The 21,836-nt window shown below is 44.4% G+C and overlaps 1 protein-coding gene across 5 annotated transcripts in view; it reads left to right on the top strand.

The window, feature by feature from the left end:
* Window positions 1-1,918: 1,918 nt before the first annotated feature.
* DRP2 (dystrophin related protein 2) overlaps window positions 1,919-21,836 on the top strand; it is a 40,390-nt gene continuing 20,472 nt past the window's right edge. For 2 of the 5 annotated variants that reach the window (XM_081042614.1, XM_081042612.1), the window contains exons 1-6: window positions 1,919-2,057; window positions 12,529-12,705; window positions 16,721-16,869; window positions 18,479-18,635; window positions 20,099-20,219; window positions 21,391-21,659. In XM_081042614.1, the coding sequence (XP_080898740.1) occupies window positions 12,589-12,705; window positions 16,721-16,869; window positions 18,479-18,635; window positions 20,099-20,219; window positions 21,391-21,659 (813 nt within the window). In that variant the 5' untranslated portion in view covers window positions 1,919-2,057; window positions 12,529-12,588. Of the gene's footprint in view, window positions 2,058-10,418; window positions 10,549-12,528; window positions 12,706-14,449; window positions 14,535-15,441; window positions 15,541-16,720; window positions 16,870-18,478; window positions 18,636-20,098; window positions 20,220-21,390; window positions 21,660-21,836 lie in introns of those variants that run through there. The other 3 variants (XM_081042613.1, XM_081042616.1, XM_081042615.1) reach the window with 3 other exon arrangements.

Raw genomic sequence — 21,836 nt, 5'->3', positions numbered from 1 at the left:
GTCCAGCTGCAGTCAGAGTGGGGAGCAAGTAGCCTACCCAGCTCACTTTCCTTCTTCCTTCTAGACTCTGGTGTTGTTCCGGCGTGCTGATGAGCTGGTGCCAGGGGTGAGCAGTGAGTCAGGTTCCCATGTGTTTGATGTGTGTCTGTTGCAGTCATTCTGTGTCTTTGCCAGCCCAAACAATTCCTCAGAGTGTTCCTTCTGGTCTTTTTTTGAGCCAGCTCCCTCCCCCCTCAAGTCATTCCAGTCCGTTGTAAAGGACTCCTGAGGCCCTGGATCTGGATGGTCTTGACAAACCCTGCAAGCTGCCAGGGTTAAGACTGGGGCTGAGACTCAGAGCCAGACCTGGGTGAGGTGAGGGAGGCTGGGGAGCTAAGAAATGCGCTGCTGAGGGTATGTAGATTGAGAAGCCGGATGTGCTTCCCAAAGCCCCTTCAGAAATCAAAGGCTCTTTCTGCGCCTGCATGGGGGCCTGGCTGCTGCCGCTTTGGCCAGACAGGAGGAGCCACTCACACAGTTCTGAAAGCCGAGCTTGGGGGAGGGGGCAGTTGGTTCCCATTTTGTTTGCTTGTTTTGAAGAGATCAGGCCTTATTACTAACCTTTTACTGAAACGTACAGCTTAAGGTTTTAAAATGTCCTCTGAAAAGAAAACACACACACACATACACACTAGTTATTTCCTAGCTGAGGGTTTTCAATAATAATAATAATAATAATAATAATAATAATAATTTCCTAGCTGAGGGTTTTCAATAACAACAACAACAACAACAACAACAACAACAACAACAATAATCCCCCTGAGTCCTTGTAGACAGTTCCTTTGGGTCAGGAAATATTTTCTAACTAAATCCCAGTGCCATCAGAGCATACAGAGTTTTTAGAGGCAAATCAATGGAGTTGATCAACCCACCCACAAACCAATCTGTTTCTCTCATATACACACCCTGTTCTCAGAAAGAAGAATGCTTCTCTTATCCTTTGTCCTGGCCTGGAGCTTCTAGGGCTTTAGGTATGAGTATGTTTGTGTGGAAGGATGGGGATAGGGGCTTTCTGACTGCTATCCATCCATCCATCCATCCATCCATCCATCCATCCATCCAATTTACTCATCCCACAAATATTTATTAGGTAAACTACTGTGTGCTGGGTACCCTATAAAGGGATGTAATGCCCTCCATCCTTTTAGGGCTTCGCCCAGGTCTCTCAGGGTGTTTGAAGCCTCTACTCACTAATGGGGATGATAGTGGAAAGAGTAAGTGTTAGTGTGGACAGAAGGAGGGAGAGTGACTGGGGTAGTTGTTGAGGGAGACATGTAGGAGCTGTATTTTCTCATATTCAAGATCCATTTTGTTTCTCTTGTTATTGAGGCTTTTTCTACAAGATCTAAGAGGGTGTGAGGACAGAACTTAGGGGTGACTGGCACACTGTCCTGGGCCTAAGACTGTACCTTGCGTACCAGTGCAGATTCTAGAGCTGAATGTTTCAACCTCCAACACAGAAATTGAATTTTGGACTGGGTACCAAGGGGCCCTGCCAGCTGCTGGCTCTGAAGTTGGCTCTGGCTCTGGGCTAGAGCTGTGGAAGTTGGGGCCCAGGCTCCTCGCTCAGCAGCTTGTATTGATCTCCGTGCTTCTTTTGTCTCCTCCTCCTCAGTGGAAGCCTCTCCGCCTCTCCCCCTCTGCTTCTCAGCCTCTTCCGCTTTCCTCCTCTGCTTCTACTGAATTAAAATCTCCGAGAGCCGCCAAGGCTCTGGGAGTTTGACAAAACTGTCCTTGCTCTTTCTGCATTTGCCCAGTCAAGGGTATCTTTGCCCGAGGTTGGAGAGATGCTGTTAGTCCTGGTGATATGATTGCATAGCAACACAGAGTGGCTCCGAGGGGAGGAGGAGGAGAAGGAGGAGGGCAGGGAGGTGGGAGAGACAGGGAGAGGGTGCATACAGCAGCTGTCAGCATCCCTGTCTCAGGGACTTCTTTGCTGATTCACAGAGGCAGTCCAGCCCCAGCCTCCCAGCTGCCAGTGGCCGCCCGCTCCTCAGACCTGACGGACTCAGAAGGTAGGCCACAGAGAAATGATTTCTAAGCCTCACCCTTTTTCTGCTGGCTGAAGGGAAATGACTGAGGGAGGGGAAGCTCCAGAGGTGTTCTGTGTGTGTGTGTGCGTGTGTACATGTGTGAGTGTGTGTATGTGTGTGTGTGTGCACGCGCATGCGCACGTTCACACACGCGTGCGCACGCCTGCCTGCCTGCCGCCTGTGTGTGCATTTGGGGGAAAACTTGCATTAAAACATACCCATGATGAAGTGGCCACTACTTGGATTCATAGAGGGGTGAAAAAAGCTGCCCAGGAATAGAAACTCAAGTCAATTTGAGCAACTAATGAATTGCTCAGTTTGCTTCTTTGAGGGGAGAGGGGTATTATTTGTTTGTTTGTTTGTTTGTTTGTTTATGTTTGTTCTCAGTGACACACTTTTTGTTCTTCCCTTGGTTCCTTTTCTACCCCCTGTAATCAGGAGGTACCTCTACTCCTGAGAGCACAGCTTGGAGTGCTTTGAAATCCGTCTTACCTCTCCTGAAGTCAAACACCCCTTCCTTCTGCTCTCCTTACCTTTCCTCTGCATCAGACCCAATGTCCCAGCCTGGTATCTGGGCCTGAGACTGTGTGGGGAGTTAAGGCTTATCCTGCCTTTGATAGGCAGGTGAAGCCAGGCCACCTGGGTGTTGGGTCCAAGAAGGGAGCTGAGGCTGGGCTGGGCTGGAGTGAAGTAGAGAGGGAGGGTCAGCAGGAATCACAGCTGTTTGATTTCATTGAGAGTGTGGTGCATGCTGTTTGCAAAAGAACATACTTTTCTCTTATAAAGCTCCATGTCTAGTGCACCTTAGCTCCTGACTTTTCCAAAGGAATCCTTGTTTCTAGATGAAAGGCCTTCAAGTAAATGGCCCTTTGAAAGGCCCTGTGGGGACCACAAACCTCAGGAGATTTTCCCTCTGGGATCTGGGTGGGGAGATGGTTCTGGAGAACTTCAGGGCCTTCTAAGGAAACCCCCCTGAAAAGGCAGTGCTGAGAGAGGAAGTGATACATATCTTATCCCTGAAAGAAGACTGAGCCCCTCCTTGCCTTAGTGGGCCAGCCTCTGCCCTACAGTCCTGCTTCCTGCAAACAATTGTTGGGGATGAAGGTACATCGAAAGGGCTCCTCTTCCTGTGAGAGTTGTTCACCCAGGTATTCATTGCTAAGTAGCTCTCAGCACCTCTCAACTCCACGATCATCCAAAGCAAGGAAGGGCTTGAAGTAGCAAACTTAGCAAAGACCCAAAAGTCAGATGCAGAGAGCACATCTGGAATGCAGCACTTCGAACCACAGCTATGCAGAAGTTTCTCATGTTAGATCTGCTATGGTGCCAGATAGGATGGCCTCTCACTAACGAAGCCCAAGAGACATCATCCTTCTAAACTTGCCAGGGACACTCAAAGGGAACCCACTGTGGAAATCATACTATAAAACTGCATTCCTCCCTTAACAAAAGATTCTACACACACAGCAACGAGTAAGACAGCAAGCAAGATAAACCCTTTGAGGGCAGCATTTACCAAACCTGTGTTCTCCAGAGCACTGTTCTGAGATAATGTTAATGGATTCTGTTTTAAAATAAGGAATGGTGATGGGGGGGGGGGGCGGTGCATTCTACGGTCCAATAATTTTTTTGAAAATGCATTAAAGCTGCACTATCCTCTTAGAGAGTCACAATGTATATAAACATATTAAAGGTTCTGAGAAGTACTGCTTTAAATAAATCTGTTGTATTTTGTTTAACCCAGTATATCGCAAATCGATTTGACCAGGGAACACTTTTCTACATGGGAAACACTTCAACATCTTGTAGACCCAGTTTTGGGAAATGCTGCTCAAACACAAAAAAACCAAAAATAGCTGGAAGAAATTGTCACGGGGGAAAATAACTTGTAAGATAATCGAGTCCAAACACTGCATTTTTAAATGTGATGAAGAATGAGAGGTGCATCAAATTGTTCTCCTTCCCATAGCTGATGAGCATCAGAGAGTGGAACCCTCATTTCCTGAATCTCAGTCCACTGTGCCCAACTGCTGCTTCTCTAGCAGGTTCCCTCCTGTGAAACTAATCCCAGGAAAATGAAGCAGGTTTAAGGAATAGTCCTGTCATTTTGAGTGCAGCATGTCTTACACATTTCTCTTAGTATTCTGTTATGTCTGAAAACTATGTATTTTCCTTTCACCATGGGATTTGTTGCATTCTTTTAAACAATGTGTCATAAAATTTTTCATATATTCAAAGACATAAAGATAATATAATGAAAATTATATTACCCACCACCCAGACTAAGAAAAAGCACTACCAGTAGAGTTGAAACCTTCTGTCTATCCTTCTGTGATTAAAACTCTCTCCTTCCCTCCCTCCCTCCCTCCCTCCAAAGTAACCCTTCTCCTGGATATGATGTTCATTACTCTCATGCATTTATTTATACTTTTACTATATATGTCTGTGTCTTAAAATAGCCTATACCACTGCTTTATATGTCTTAAACATTTATATCAATGGTATGAATTTTTCTCCAATTTGTTTTTTTTCTATTCAGTGCTATATTTATGAAATTCATCCATATTGTGACATGTGGCTCTAGTTCATTCATTTTTTTCACCATTGTTTATATAGCATTCCATTTGTTGAATATACCGTGATTTATTTATTCATTCTGCTGTTTATTGGCATTTTAGGCTGTTTCCAGTTTTTGGCTCACAGGGCTACTATGATCATTCTTGTGTAGATATTCTTATGTGACTGTTGCTATCGGGTATATATCTAGGAGGGAATTGTCCCAACACAGGGTCTGAGAATCTTCACCTTTGGGAGATATTGTCAAATCGCTCTCCCAGATGGTTTACTAACTTATACTCCCACCAGCAGTGTATAAAGGTTTCAGATGTAGTGCATTAATTGGCTCTTGGAATGAAATTCTCCCCATGGGGTATGTCTCTGATTTTTGTCACTAGAAAATAAATTTTATTTTTCAAAATTGCTGGACAGCTAATAACTTCTCAGGAACACATTTCATTGTTTCCATTTGTAAATGAGGGGTTTTGCCTAGATAATCTCTAAGATCCCTTCCAGCCTGACAGTCTGAGTTTCCATGTTTTATTCATTAAGTGAGAGCATCTGAAGCAGAACCTTGGTTTTTGACTACATTGCAGGAATTATTTTAGGAACACATAACAAGGTTCGGTACCAATGAAATGTGTGTCTCGTCACTTAGTGCCATGCTGTCAGGTAGAAAGGCAGTGCTGTGAGAGAGGGCTGTCATGTAGTATTACCTTGGATTGGAGAGAGGAATCTGTAGTCCACAGGAAGGGGTTTTTCTTCTCACTGCCCTGTTTTTTCCTGAGCCTCTCATGATTTAGAAGTCTTCCCTATTTCTTTACTTCTTCCAAGAATAATAAATGCTTGTTGTAAACACACACGCACGCACACGCACACGCACGCACGCAAACACACAGACACACGCACACACGCGCGCGCACACACACACGCGCACAATATAAAGTCAAAAGGAGAATCCCCCTCATAAAACTCTCTAGAAGTAATGTTGCTAAACAGTTTTATGTGTCCTTGCAGGCTTGCTTTCTGTGCATACACACACATAGATTTTTTTCAAAAGGTTTTACAAAATTGGAGTTCTACCAGGCGTATTATTCTGACACTTGTTTTCTTTTGCCTAAAATATGTATCTGCGGCATCTGTTCAAATCAGCGCATGCAGATCTATGTCTTTGTTTTTAACAGCTACAGTCCATGGTGTGCGTGGCTACAATAATAGATAAGATTTGAGTACCTAGTACATGTCAAAAACTAGGGATTAACTCCTTGCAACAAGGCTATGAGGTAGGTCTTTTTGTTATCTCTGTTTTACAGATGTGGGGACTGAAGCACAGTAAGATCAGGGGGCTTGTCCAAACCTGTGTGGATAAGTGGTGGAGCCGGGGTGCAAACCCGAGCATCCTGGCTCCGAGCCTGCGCCTTTCACTGTCAAGCTGTGCCACCTCTCTAACATAGTCCAGTAGTCCCCTGTGCATGGACATTTGAGCTGATTGCAGAGTTTTGCTGTTGCAACCAATACTGCCGCATACATCCCCATGTACTTCTGCAAGTATTTCTGTAGAACAGGTTCCTGCACTTCTCCAGTTTATAGGTAGAAAGAGCTTATTCATTCATTCAAAAAGTATTTACTGAGCTCTAAGGCACTGGGGAAGCTCTCAGGTCAGACTAGGAGAGTTGACCAGAATTTAACTTCTCAGATGTCCTAGGAAGGTCATTTATTTAGTTATTTTTCTAGGAAGGTCATTTAAATGTTCTGTAGGGTTTGTCAGCTGGGGGATACCGCAGACCCCAGACTTATTGCATCATGTCCATTCTCAACTGCTTGTGTCTTTGCCTGGGTAGTGGCATAACTGCGTCAGCCCTTGGCTCCCACCTGGTGGCCCATAGACAAAAATCTTAGGTGTGGCCGGTTAGCTCAGTTAGTTACAGCATGGTGCTAATAACACTGAGGTTGCCGTATTGATTCCCACATGCGCCACTGTGAGCTGTGCCCTCCTTAAAAAAAAATAAAAAAATCTTTAATTGTTAGGGGTCAATGACTACAGTGCCTCAGAGCCTGGGTTCTAGAATTTGCCGAAGCGGAATAGTGTAACAGTGAAGAACTTGTATTCTGGAACACACCTGCCCAGCTCCTCGCCTCCTATTCACAGTATCACTGAACAAGTTACTTACTGCCGCTGTGCTGCCGTGTTCTCATCTGGACAATGAAGACAACAATAGTAACTGCTTCATAGCGTTAAATGACTGGATGTATGTAGTCTGAGTACTTAATATATGTAAAACATGGAATATAGTAAGTCTAACTGCTACAATGTGTTTGGCTGTGGAAAAGCTGCTACACCATCCACATAAAACAGTTGAAGACAGCCATGGCACTTTGGTGAGCAGTGGGTAGGAAGGGAGGGAGGGAGGAAGTAGCTGTTAAATAGCTAATATATTCACATGGTTCAATACTCAAAAGGTATAAAAGGATATCCCGTAAAAACTACATCTCTGATTGGCAACATGGGGCTTTTGTAGATGTGGGTAATTATTCTATTTCTCAACTCGAGCAGTGATTATATGGGGATTTGCTTTATAAATCAGTATATTTCACATGTGTGTTTTAGCACTTCTTTGTAATCATATTATATTTCTGTTTTAAAAAGAAGGAAAATAGGGAAAAATCCCAAAAAAATTGACAGAATTCTCCCACCCCTGTCTAGTAGCCACTTGGTTTCCTTCTCCAAAAGCAATCAATGTTAACAGGTTCCTTTGTAATACTTGCAAAGGTATTTTATTCTATATATAAGCACACATTTTCCTTTTTTTACACAAATGTAAAATGACCACCTTATTTTTTTCTTGCTTTCTTTTTACTTGAAAGTATACCTTAAGAGATCATTCCATATTGGCACATAAAGAATTCTTAATTCTGTTTTTAATAGCTGCATAGAATTCCATTATATGAATACACAATTATTTATTCAACTAGTCCTCTAGTAATGGACATTTAGTATGTTTGCAGGTTTTTGTTTTTGTTGTTGTTGTTATTTTCCATTTGAAGCCTTGCTAACATTCTGCCTACATCATTTCACAGAAATGCAAGGAAATATGTGTAGCCAAAGTCTTTCTTTTCATTCTCCTGGGATTTGTACCTACAAAGTTGAAGTCTTATACACTTACCTAATTGGAACTCAAGTCAATAAATCACTGTGCCTGGCACTGTGTTAAAAATATGTAGAATAGAAATAAATATCTGACATGGACCTTGTACTCCATGAGCCAACAATCTTGCTTTCATGCTGAAATCTTGGCATTTCTCATGTGTTTTTAAAACTTTTATCTCTGCCCAAGAGAAACAATGTCTCTCCCCTACCCCAATCCTCCTGGAAGGGCCTGCGTGTGGCTTTGAGAACCAGGAAAAGAGTATTCCTAGTGGCAAACAGCCACAGCTTGATATCTATCAGGACCCCTAGTGTAGGGCATAGAAGAGTTAGTTCCACCCCAAAAGCATCCTCCACACTACTCCATGTGTCCAAATGTTCTCTCTCACCTTAGCTCAAAAGCATCTCTTCCATAAATATGTCCTAAATCCCTCCAACTTAAGGCAAAGACTTCCTCTGCTGTGACGTCTCATAGCATGATTTCTTTGTCCCACTTAACATGTAAATTATTTTCTCCCACAATCTATACTTTTTCTTCTTTATATGTCTTATTTCCTATACTTGACCAGTTGGGGACCAAGTTGGATTCATCTCCAATTCCTCACAGCCTCTGCAAATTAAAAGGAGGGATAGGAAGATAATCAGCATATACAGATGATAATTTGGGACAGGATGGAGATAGAGAGGCAGAAAGAAGATTCTTTGTGTAGAACAAAGAGCACTGGCCAGGAGTCAGGAGGCCCAGGTTCACTCAGCATCTTCATTTGTCAGATGGGATCCTAATTCTGGCTGGGCCAACCTTACCATGTTGCACTCAGGATCAAGAAAGACAGTACAGCAAGATACAAAAGCATGATATGCAAATACAGGGAATGCTAAGGTTTTCATGTGAGGCAACTCTTAAACATTAACATCTTACAGATTAGCAAACCCAGGTTTAGAGAGGAGAAATGACTTGAGGTGACAATCAGTGCAAAGTCTGAAAATAGCAGAGGACAGTCACGCTTGGACCAAAAGGAGTTTATTCCTTTTCTGCCTACATTGGGATTCAGAGATCCAAGTTCTCTGACTCCTGCATTTGTTTTATTTTTTCTTGTGAAACATTAACCTAACATCAGGTCAAGAAGTTAATCTGTAGAGAGGTGAATCTCAAGAGAAAAAAAGATAGTTCATGAAAGAAGAAATACACCTGACCACTAAAAATGTAGGGGAAAAGTTGAGCATCTCTAATAATTAAGGAAATACAAAGTAATCCTCAAGATGCCATTGTCACTTACAAATTTGGCAAAGATTTTATTTTATTAGTTTCAGGTGAAGAAAACAACATAGTGATTAGACATTTATATACCTCACAAAGTGATCACCCCAATAAGTCTATTACCCATCTGATACTGTACCTAGTTATTAGAATTTTATTGACTATATTCTGTATGCTGTACTATATATCCCCGTGACTTTTTAAAATTGTAGTTGACATTCAATATTATTTTATATAAGTTTCAGGTATACAATGTAGTGGTTAGACATTTACATAATGTATGAAGTGATTCCCCCTGATAAGTCTAGTACCTACCTGGCACTATACATAGTTATTAACATATTGTTGACTATATCCCCCATACTGTACTTTACATCCTCATGACTATTTTGTAATTACCAATTTGTACTTCTTCTTTCCTTCACCTTTCTCACCCAGCCTCCCAACACCCCTCTCATCTAGTAACCATCAGTTTGTTCACTGTATCTATGAATCTATTTCTGTTTTGTTTGTTGGTTTACTTTGTTCTTAAAATTCCACATATAAGTGAGATCGTATGGTATTTGTCTTTCTCAGTCTGACTTATTTCACTGTTGGCAAGTATGCTGGGAATTGGCACTCTCATACCTTGCTGCTGGTAGTATAAAGTGATCTGACTTTTTTCCTAGGGCAATTTAGAAGTATGCATCACAAGCCTGAAGTTGGTTCATACACTTTGATCCAGGAACTCTCCCTTCTAGGAAATTATCCTAAGGAAAGAAATACAAATGTGCACAAGGCTGTTCATTGCAGTGTGACTTATATCTAATTGTTAAAATAAATTATGGTATATCCATTCAATGGAATAGTATTCGACAGTGATTACAGCTAACATTTATTAAGCAGTGTACTGTTTTCAGATACTATGCTAAGTTATTTGAATACATGATCAATTTTAATCATTAGAACAGTTCTGTGAGGGCAGTATTGTTGTCATCCCCTTTTGCAGATGAGGACACTGAAGTTCAGAGAGGTTAACTTGTCCCAGGCTGTGCTGCTAATAATAGGTCAAATAGTATGGATTTGACTTTAGGTGTGTCTGATGCCAAAGCCCATGGCCTCAACCATAGTGCTCTATTACCTTTTCTTCCATTAGAATTCATGCTTTATAAGAATAGTTTGTGACATTCTAAAGTGACTGTGATATAAATGGCAAATTAAAAACACAATACAAAATGATATATATCATATGACGACAATTTTACTTTAAAAGTGTATATTTTTTTTTCCACAGAAAAAAATGTGTAAGGAGTCACACCAGTTAGTAATAGTTATCTCTTGGTGGTAGTATTATAGGTTCGTTTTACTTTCATCCTTATGATTTTTTGTATTTTCCAGTTTTTCTATAAAGAACATGCATTACTTGTATAATCAGCAAAAATAAAAATGTTTATATGAGAAGATGTCTGAAAGCAAGTCTTTTGCAATCTTCATGCTTATAAAACATCCATAGGAATACTTCGTTTTCATCTGAGGTACTAATTTTTTTATGTTGGTGTCAGATCAGAGGGGAACCACCTTTTCTTTGGGACTCTCTTTGGGGACGAGGAGCTATGTAGCTGGGTAATCTCTAGGGACTTTGACTACAATAAAGTGTCTATAAACTCTTGCACCTTTGTGATGTGTAATAGTTCCCAATCTTTAGACCATGAACTCCTGAAGAGGAGGGAAGGGTATTTAATGCAAAGAGTCTACAGATCTTTAAATGGATAAGTGTTATTCTCACTCTGTAAGTACTAAAAGTACATCTGCTATTGTAGGTATGAGTGGGTGAAGTGAGATATATATTTTTTTAATCTTAAGAAGTGGCCCTTATACCCAAAGTTTTAGGAACCACGAAAATAGAGACTAAAAACGGTGGTGAGTTAATCATCAGCATCAGGAATCAAAGATGCTCACTTCCTGCCCTTTGGATCAGGGTCTGCCTGTCTTTGCCCAGCACTAAAAGATGTCACTTTTAACATTTGCAAGCATTGTCTTTGCTGCCCATTCTCCTCACACTTGTGTACATTCACTAAGCTGTCAGTTGGTTTGAGCATCTAACTTTTTCACTTATATCTTCCTTTGCTGAGCTTAGCTCCTGACATCTAAATTTGAGTGTGTCTCAATCATAGCTTATTATGGAACACTGCCCTCACCCCCTACCACACCAAATGTGTTCCTCCTGTCTTCCCTCTCTTGCTTTGGTGACATTATCCATCCAGCTACCAAATTAGGAACCTTTGACTCCTTCACCTTCATCACCCTTCACTTCGCATCCATTGATCACTGAGCCCAATGCATTTTACCTCTTCGGTGTATCTCAAAGCCATGCTTTCCACTCGGCCCTCACAACTACTACCTGCCTATTACAGCAGTTTCTCAATGGGTTCTTCCCCTAGGAAAATCACTTCACAAGGCAGCAAGAGGGCTCTTTCCAAAATGCAAATCTGGTCATGTCAATTCCTGGCTTAAAGTCTTCAGTGCCTCCCTGTTGTCTACAAGGCAAAGCCTAGAATCCTCTGCTCATCATTCAAGGCATGACCCAATCTGACCACAGCCTCACTTTCCAACCTAGTCTGCTTCTCCCCACAAGGTACATACCTTATAATCTGGTCACATCATACATTTTATTTTCATATGGTTTGGAATGCCCTTTTTTGTTTTATCTTCTCTAATGACAATCCAATTTCTCTCTCATGACTCACCTCAAGTAGATTTTTCCTAGGGAGACTTTTCCTGACATGACCAGATAGAACTCACCTTATCCATCTTTTGACTCCATCCCATCAATATTTCTATTATTAATGTAACACTTTATGGCCTGATTTTTCCCATGCCTGTTCTCTCTGTTTGTGAACTCTTGGAGGTAGGCACCATGCTTTTTTCATCTCTGTGCTTCCTAAACTCTAGCCATACTGAACTTACTGTTCTCAGAATACTCTAAGCCTTTCTGTGACATCCACCTTTGCACAGGTGGGTCCCTCTGCTAGGAATGCCCTTCTCCCTTTCTCTGCAAAGGCAAACATCTACTCGTCCTTCAATACTGATCTGAAATGCATTCTCTCTGAAATATTTGCACATTCTCAGATAGAGTTAGTTGTTCCCCACTCTGTGCTGCCCTAGCCCTCAGGTCAAACCATGATTATAGCATTTGCCATGTAAGCAGCTTATTATAATTATCAGCTTACATGACTGCCCCTCATCTCCCCCACTCCCGTCCCTAGGCTGTGAGATCTCAGCAAATCATCTTTGTGTTTCTAGCACAAAGCAGAATAGACAAACAATAAATACTTCGTTGATCAATAATTAAATAAAATCTTTTATATTATATGGTGGCCTTGGAAAACCATTGAGTATGTCAATAAACTTTGAAAACTTATTTACATAACTGACCAAGGCACCTCTGGGTAAGTGCTGGATTCATAGACCTTGTCTAGGTTTTTACCCTAAATCTCTCCTTGTTACTCCTCTAGGCACGTATGCTCAATGGTTGATGCACTGCCCATCTTCATCCCCTATGAGCCTTGGTTCTAATGCAACCTGTGGTCATGCAGGCATGCCCTTACACCTTCCCACGATGTCATGAGTGGCAGGCAGCTGACCCGTTCCATCACAGCAGCAGCCTCTGCAGTGCCTGCCCCCAGCTTCAGGTAAGAGGCCAAGAGCAAGAGAAATATCTGTGGAGAAAAGGTGAACACGGGATCTGGGTGTGTTCTTGTGGGTGTTCATGCTTCCTAAGGCTCAGGGGCACTCTCCATATACATGAAACCCCTTGGATAGCATGGGGCCTCCTTCTGGCCTGTCCTTTCTCACACATGAGGCCATTTATGGGGGTCATGGTACAAAAAAGTGCGTTGTTCTGGGCAAGCCAAAGGGCCCACCATGGCTGAGGGGAGTTGGTTCCATGTTAACCTCCCAAGGGGTTTCCCAGAAGAGCATGACCCTTCAGGGCATGGCCTAGGACAAGGCAAGGCCTTCCTTTGCATTGGCTTCTCTGTGGCATAACTCATATTCTGCACCTGCAGAATATTCTCTCTCCTTCCATTTGCTCTTCTTAAGTCCCTAGTCTTACTTGAGGTTCCTGGAGTAGCCCCTCTAAGAATCCCCTGAGCATTATACCTGCCTCTCCTCTCTCTCTCACCCTCTAGGAGTGGAATGGTGGTGCCGTGTGTGCCTGCCTGTATATGTTGGTAGGTGGGCAGAGGATGTGTGAGAGGCAGTATTTCTAAGAGGGCAGCCCCTTTTCCTGATAATAGGGAGGTCCACGGGAAAGTTGAGTGGACAAGGGAGAAGCATAAGCATATTTTGGCTTGCCCTACAGTGCTTTGGGATCCAGAGGCCATGAGGGTGTGAGAAAGTACTGTCTCCTAGTGTATCACAGGTGGGCTGTAGTGCTGAGTCACTGCTGAGGTTGCAGACAGCAGCTGAATATACAGGGAGGAGGAAGGAAGGGAGAAGAGCGGCAGGGATGGAGAATGTGAGTGCTGGGGAGCCCATTTTGGGGAGAATAATGAGGGAGAGTCAAGGTCCAGAGAAGCATAAGATCCAGGTCCTTCTGAGCTGTTTTTCCATATCTAGCCAGAGAGTAAGTGCTGCCTCTCACATAGTCTCAAAACCAGTGCCAACTTAGAGTCTCTCAGTGCACCTACCCCTGCCCCCTGAGTGGGGCTTTCATAGGGTCGAGGGATTGAGAAGTCCAGGCCCTTCAAGGCTTGTCCTTCTCATTTTCTGCCCCCTCCGAGCTTCACAGCCTAGACACAGGGAACTGAGGGCTTCATTTTGTGATTGAGAATAGTGAGACCAACTCTACTCCTCTGCCACTCCTCTGCTTACTTCTCTTCCTTCCCTATGGCCCTGACTGTCTTAAAGAGATGAGGAGAGAGCTCTATAGGGAGCTCTGTAGGGGGTGAGAAGCAAGCATCTTGGCCAGATGTAGAGTGCCAGAAGTAGAAAACAATTACTGTTCATTATTTGACTATTGTGTTCCTGGCTCTGCCTGGGGGACTTGTGAGTGTAAGGGGGATCTGGGGGCGGGGGAAACAGGATGAAGGAACACAGTATGGGGAGCCAAGTGGGGGGTTATGAAACTAAGAAGTCTGCAGGGAATGAATAGTATGGGTGGAGCCAGCTCATCGTGGGTGCTTCCCTCAAAACCAGGACATGTTGGCTGTGGCTGGGTCACAAGGGGGCCATTCCTAACTCGGGGGCATTCCCAGTCCAGAGGACTCTGCGAGACTGGCTTGAGCCCAATTATCCCAGTATAAGCAAAGCTGCAACCTGGAGCTCAAGCCACTCCCTGCTCTTGGCCTGCCATCTCCTGCCATCCCCCATCCACCCCAGACGGCTCCACCCCAGAAAGGGTCAGGCAGCTGCTATAACTATTCCTGTAGGTGGGCCTCAGCATGGAAACAATGTGGAACTGTGGAAAGCCCAGAAGACTCTGTGGGAGCTACATGAGGATGGAACAGAACCCTTTTTGGTAAAAACGAAGTGTTTCCCTCAGTGCTGAGGGGTGGGGGCCCAGCTTGGGAATGTTAACCTTTCCCCAGGCAAGTCTGCTGGAGGAGAGTGGCCATTTCCAGAAGGGGCCGCGCCCCTCAAGCCAAGTGGCCAAGGGCAGCACAGGCAGGGCACAGGAGGCTCCCTGGCCCTGGGTCCCTGCACGGAGCTATTGGGTTCTGTTTTGTCCTCTTCGTCCCTGCAGAGGTCCGGAGATTCCCATAGACCATCTATTTGGCCCTGGCCTTAGAGTGTGGTGAGAGGTCTGGGAGAATATTACTCCTCCCTCCACCCCTCTCTGCCTCCCAAAGGCAGGACAGAGCACCCCTGCATTTTCATAGTGGGCTCAGATAACTCCTGCTGTCCCATGGCTCTGTCCCCAGGTATGCCACGCACATTCCTCACTGCCACTGAGGACACTTACTTAGTCAAGGACAAGGCTTATTTCCAAGCCCATCCTCCTGCCAGGCCTTGGGAAAATTGCTTACCAGAGGTTTGTCACCAAAGTGGTCTGATCCATTCCTCCACTTCAGGGGAGGGGTGAGCCTCAGGCAGAGTGAGTCCTTTGTGTCTTCCATAGCAAGGGAAAACACATCCACAGCAGCTACCCTCCGCATGCTCCTCCTCAGCACCATGGAATGCCCAGTCCCACTCCTGCCAACCTTGCCAGCCTGGGAGGGCCCTCCTGGCCCCCGTGTGGCGGGCCCAGTTGGGAGTGAGCCGGAATTCCCCAGGAACAAAGCTCTGATTCACCAGCTTGAACCCTGACATAGCCTCCCCCTCCGGATTCCTGGGGGGTCAGTAAACAAACAGGGTGACAGCTCCCGCCTCCTGACCTGGCTCAGCTCTGCCTGCCTTCCCTGAGGGAGCCTGCTCAGAGCCTGTCAGGACTCTGCCTGCAGCTCACCAGGCACTGGATCCAGATTCCTGCTGAGGGATAATCATGGAGCTAGCTAATCCTGCAATGGAGTACCCAGGCAGCACAGGTAGGGTCAGCTCATAGGGACACAGGGTGACTGAGTTAAGAGCTTTGCCCCCAGCCTGGCTGCTCCCCAACTTCCTTTCCATATGTGGCTGCAAGCGGTGGTTTTAATGGGATGATTGGTTTCCTAGGTTGCCTGGAGTGTCTTGTGTGGGGAGGAAGTCTTGGGGGGAAAGGGAGACTAGAGAGTCTCCACCACCAGCAGGACCATGTTCTTCCCACAGAAGGCAAACAGGTGGACAGGCAGGTGGGCCAGTGGCTTTCCCCAGGCTGGGGTGGAGCAGCTCAGCTGAGATTTCCTCTTCTGCACTCTCCCTCCTTCTACCCCCGACTGCCCCCTCCCCGAGGTGGTCCTGGCATTGCTAAAGGAGCTAACTTCTTAAGGGTTATTTGGCACAACCCCATTCCCCCAAGCCCTGCATTCCTCCCTAGGATGAGCAAGAATGGGCTCTGAGCTCCAGGGCCCAAGGCGAGACTTTGGCAGGCTCCATGGCTGGTCCTTTTAGCTGCTGACTCTGGTCAGAGTCCTTTGGAGATGAGGATCCAGAATGCTGCTTGAGCCCTTCCTTAATCCATGGAAGAGAAACAGTACTCTTTAGGACGACTTCCAAGCTTTCTGAGTGTGTTGGGAAATGTGGGTGGGGCAGAGAGAGAGGGGACATCAAGGCCTAGATTTATTGGGAAAGTAGGACATCTACTACTGATAGCTCTCTCTGGCTGCTCTCTCTCTCTCTCTCTCTCTCTCTCTCTCTCTCTCTCTCTCTCTCTTTCTCTCTCTCTCTCTCTCTCTTTATGGGGCAGCCCCTCAGCTTTCTTTTCTAGAAGGTTGGGTGAACTGTGGGACCCTGAAACGAGCCTACAGCTCTCCTTGAATGCTGTGTTTGGGCAATTCTGAGCAGCCATTACCTAACACAAGGACTTGCAGGATTCCATCTGGGCAATAGTCCTGGCAGAATTTACAATAAGAGTAATAATGATAACATCAGTAGTTACATGTGACCGACCTATACCAAAAGGGGACCTTGCAATGAACAGAGCCACGAAGCGTTCCTTTATCGCACTTCCAAACACACCCGGGGACACGCCCTGCGCTCCTTTTGTTCACACCTGTCCCACCCTTGGCTTGGTGCAGACCAGGACGTGGCATGCTCCAGGGATCGCAGGGTGTCTGTGTTTCTGTCCAGGTTAGAGCTGCACCTCCTCAGGATGGCGCTGGGCTTTCCTGCCTAAGACCAAAGCTGTTCAACGGGTCTGTTGGTGCCGCTGGACATCTAGAACCACCAGCCATGAATTTGTGTTGGAATGAAATCAAGAAGAAGTCTCACAACCTCCGGTAAGGCCTGGCCCCGACAGGTGTCCTAGGGGCCTGGCTCTGACGATGGGCTCCTTTTGCTGCTGCAGCTTGTCACTTGTCATTCTCCTCTCAGCCTGTGTGTCACCCTCTCATCAGCCTCACCATCTCCTTCCTCCTTTTCTTCTCTGGCACTGGGGAAAAAACCCTGGGTCAAAAGTCAGGGGCTTACATTTGAGCCTCAGTGTTAAGTAGCTGTGTCACCTTGGATAAGTGGTTGAGTTATCTGAATATTAGCTTCCATTTGGATTTTTTTGAGGAAAAAAATGAGTGGAGGAATAATACCTGTCCTAGCTACCTCACAGCATTGTTGTGAGGATTCAAATAAGATATGAAAATGTTTTCTGAACTTACAAGCGTTGATATATAAATGAAGGATATGGTTACTCTCCTCCTCTTCTTTGCATAACTGTCCTCCGTCTTGGTAGATCTCATCTGCTGTCTCCCCCATCCTTTCATCCCTCTGTTCACATCCATTGATTATTAGTCCACCCATTCCTCCCCAGACTAAGGGCAAATCAGTAAGAGAAAGAGCCAGAAGGCAATTTCTATAACAGTTGTTCTTCTCCCTACCCCTCTGTGTAACCTCTCCGACCCCCTCACACTTTCCCTCTCCGCTTCCTGTTATCAAAACCCAAGCCCCTGGCTTCTGGTGGGGATGAGGCAGTATGGAGAAGTTGAAAGAATGCAGGCTCTGGAGTCAGACAAACCTGAGTTCAAATCCTAGCTCTATCAATGCTTTAACAGTCTATCATGTGACCTTGAGTAAATTACTTAACCTCTCTAGACAATAGTAATGCCTACCTTATAGGTTGTTCTGAGAATTAGTAGAAGCAAAAATTTAGGTAAAGGGCTTGGCCCACGTAGTAGGGGGGCAATGACTAACTATTATTGTCAGCTAAGGGGAATGGGCTCAATGGCTGCATGTAGCCTAGGCTGGCCTCCAGCTTCCTACTGCTTGGACCTCAGCTCATGGTTCCTTTGTGGGGGAAGGCAGACAGAGATGATTATACAGTACACATTTTTCCATATGTTACACCTCTAGCCTTTGTTGCTATCATCCTTTGGGACCCTTGGGCCACTTTGTATGCATCGTTGTGCACATGAGTGCCCACGCTCAACCCCCTGACTTGCTCTTCCCACTTACTGCGTCCTCTCCTGCTCAGAGGGCAGGCTCTGAGAAGCCTCTGTAGATGAGCAGTTTGGCATGACCTGAATTCCTCCTGGGCGAGAGGGCAAGCAGACAGCTGTCACTGCTAACGCCCTTACTTAGTTTCCTGCCCTTCCCAGCCTGATGCTCGGCATGCGAGTGAATTAACTGATGTCCACCCAGTGACATGTTAAACTACTTAAGTTTGGGATCCCTCCCCACCCATGGTCCTACTCATTGGTTTTAGCGCTGAGCTCCATATGGAGGTGCCTCTGTGGGCGGGTAAGAGGGAGGGCTCTGGACCTTCTCCCATTTCAACCAGAGCAGCTCCTCTTTAATCTGTTTTGTATATTAATGTTCCACATAAGTACTTGTTTGGAAAAAAATGTTTTACCACTTAAAAAAAAATTGAAAATCACTGGTCTTACCCATTGTGTGCAGCGCTCGCCTAGAGGCCTTCTCAGACCACAGTGGAAAGCTTCAGCTCCCTCTCCAAGAGATTATTGACTGGCTCAGCCAAAAGGATGAGGAACTGTCAGCTCAGCTGCCCCTACAAGGGGATGTGGCGCTGGTGCAACACGAGAAGGAGACACATGCGGTAGGTTAGAACTATGGAGGCTGTGGTGTGGAGTCTCTCAATCAGGAAAGCATCGCTTCTGCCGTACATTCACAGACGGGCACCCAGTCTCTGCTGAGATACTTAAAGTAAACAGGAAGCCATATGCTGTCCTACTGATCTATGGATAGCACTCCACAGAGAAAGGCAAGCCTCTCTATTCCTCTGTCAAATATTGGCATCCCTTAAAGTCCTGCCCTGATTTTTAATGGGGACATGGGAAAATGAACATGATATAATATTAACTTAAGAAACGCAGGATACAAAACCAAATACAGGTGGATTTCAATTGTAAAAAAATCTGTACCGATGTTTGTATACACATAAAACCTAAGAAGTAGCTATATCAAAATATTCACAATGGTTAACTCTAGGTGATAAAATTAGAGTTCTTTTTAATTTTCTTCATACTTTTCTGAAATTTCTAAGATTACTGTGACATATATTACCTCTATAAACAGAAAATAAAAACATGTTTCTTAAATATAAATTACAGAATGTGTCAGAAGAAATGATAATTATGTGACATGACAGAAATGTTAGCTAACACTATAATGACAATCATATTGCAATATAAATGTATCAAATGAATATGTTGTATATCTCAAACTTATACAGTGTTATATATAAATTATATCTCAATTAAGAATCATACAGAATGGAATACAATACAGCAAGAAAATAAACTATAATTGTGTGCCACAGCATGGATGAATCTTAAACATAGTATGTTGAGTGAAAAACAGATACAAAAAGAGTGTATACTGTACGATTCCATTTATATAAAGTTCAAAAATGGAAAAACTAATCAGTGGTATTACAAGTCAAGATACTAGTTACCTGGAGAGGCGCCATGAGGGGCTTTCTGGGATGCTGGTGGAGTTCTGTTTCTTGATCTCAGTACTGGTTGCACAGATGGAATCACTTTATGGAAATTCACTGAGCTTGTACACTTTTGATTTGTGTACTTTTCTCTATGTATATTTCAACAAAAATTTAATTACAATTTTAATATAAATCCTGCCCATTCTCATTTTGATTTCTCTAAGCCCCTTACAGGGGACTTTCTGAGTCTTTTTCTTAAATTACAATTTGTTGGGGTGACAATAGTTAGTAAAATTACATAGGTTTCAAGTGTGCAATTCTGTAATGCATCATATATATGTATTACATTGTGTGTTCTTGCGGAGAACCAAGATACCCAGCCCCAAATCTCCACATTTCTCTCTACCCTGTGGCATAGACAGACCCATTTGATACTACATAGATGTTCCAGTTCCTGTAGGGAGACTTGCACCTCTTTTTGTCTGGGTAGCCCAAAGATACATGATGATGCCAAAGGATCAAGTTACTCTGAGGAAAAGAAAGGTTGTCAGTTGCAGGATAGAATTTAAAGTGACTGAAAGACTTTCCTTCCCTCTTGACCATGTTGGTAAACTTCACAGGCCTTTATGGAAGATGTCAAGTCTCGGGGCACCTACATCTACTCTGTGCTGGAGTCAGCACAGGCCTTCCTGTCCCAGCACCCATTTGAGGAATTAGACGAGCCTCCTTTGGAGAGCAAAGGTGGGTGGTCTTCCTTTCTCCCCCCTTCTTCTTGAACTATGAACTGCTAAACAGCTTCTTGCCCTCCCCAAACTAATTTTCTCAGCTGTTATCTAGGAGGATAGTTTTATCCTAGAAGTCCGTAGTTGGAGAGCAGCAAGATTCATACTACAAGAAAAAGCAAAGAGAACAGAGCCTGGGACGGGGGAGACCCTCTGAGATTGGCTATGAATAGCTCAGGAGGACCTGCATTAATTGAGTCCTTTGTTAATGCTGTTGAACCTCTCATTTACCTTGAGCCCCTCAGAAGGAGGCTAATCCTCAATTTACTGCCCGATGGACCTGAGATAGAACAAGCTCAAGAGAGACCAGGACAGTTCTGAGTAGCCTGGAGTTTTAGGGTTCTGAATCTACTTCTGTGGGGAGGTCTGAAGGAGGAAGAGGAAACCTACAGTTTAGGAGCCTAAGTGAAAAAGCTTGGCAAGTTATACTAATTTCTCCTGAGCTGGGCCTTCATAAAATGCATCCCTTCTTTAGATGGAAGTGGGCAGCAGACACTGATGCGAAACACTTTCCAGGGTCATGTGAATAGGACTGTGGATGATTTGCCTCACGGTGCCTCTTAAAATATTTTACTCACTATTTACGTTGCCATTTTTTAAGAATGTGAGGAAATCCTCATGATATAATAAACAGAAAATAACAACATGATCTCTTGACTATGGTAGTAGTGTATGTGTGTGAACCTACACATGTGATAAAATCTCGTAGATGTAAATACACACACACACACACACACACACACACACACAGATAAGGATGGGTAAAACTGGAGAACTCTGAACCAAATTGATATACTACATCGATGTCAGTATCCTGGTTGTGGTATTGTAATATAGCTTTGCAAGATGCTGCCATTGGTGTACATGAGATCTCTGTATTATGTCTTATAACTGCATGTGTATGTATCATGATCTCAAAATAAAAAGTTTAATTTTTTTAAAAACAGGAATGTGCAAAAGAAGCTCAACCATGGAAAGATACGTATTTGTGTGTATACAAATGCATGCACAAACACATGCACATGCGCGTGCAAACATGTACATCTCACAAAGAGTTATCTTTGTCTCTGTCTTTCCCTGGGATTCCCCTGCCTGGTTGGCCTGACCTGGCTTCCTGCCTGCCCTTGCAGATACCTCACCCAGACAGCGGATCCAGAATCTTAGCCGCTTTGTGTGGAAGCAGGCGACAGTGGCCAGTGAACTGTGGGAGAAGCTGACAGCCCGCTGTGTGGACCAGGACCGCCACATCGAGCGCACTCTGGAGCAGCTGTTGGAGATCCAAGGGGCAATGGAGGAATTAAGCACTACTCTGACCCAGGCTGAGGGAGTCCGAGCCACTTGGGAGCCCATCGGGGATCTCTTCATTGATTCACTCCCTGACCACATCCAGACTCTTAAGGTATGCAGGCCCCCTCACCTGGCTACAGTCCACCTGGAGACCTGAAATTCCTTCCAGACCCTGACAGTGTTCCTGCTGATGAGACTCCATTGTTGACCCAAACTGCAACTGAGCCCACCAGTTGATGAGATGGATTTGGGGGCTGGTTTAGCTGTGGTCTCTTCTGTCCTACTATCT

Source organism: Rhinolophus hipposideros, assembly GCF_964194185.1.
Source record: "Rhinolophus hipposideros genome assembly, chromosome: X".
NCBI classification, from domain to species: domain Eukaryota; kingdom Metazoa; phylum Chordata; class Mammalia; order Chiroptera; family Rhinolophidae; genus Rhinolophus; species Rhinolophus hipposideros.
Note: the sequence above shows the minus strand (reverse complement) of the source record. Positions and strands in the feature narration are given on the sequence as shown.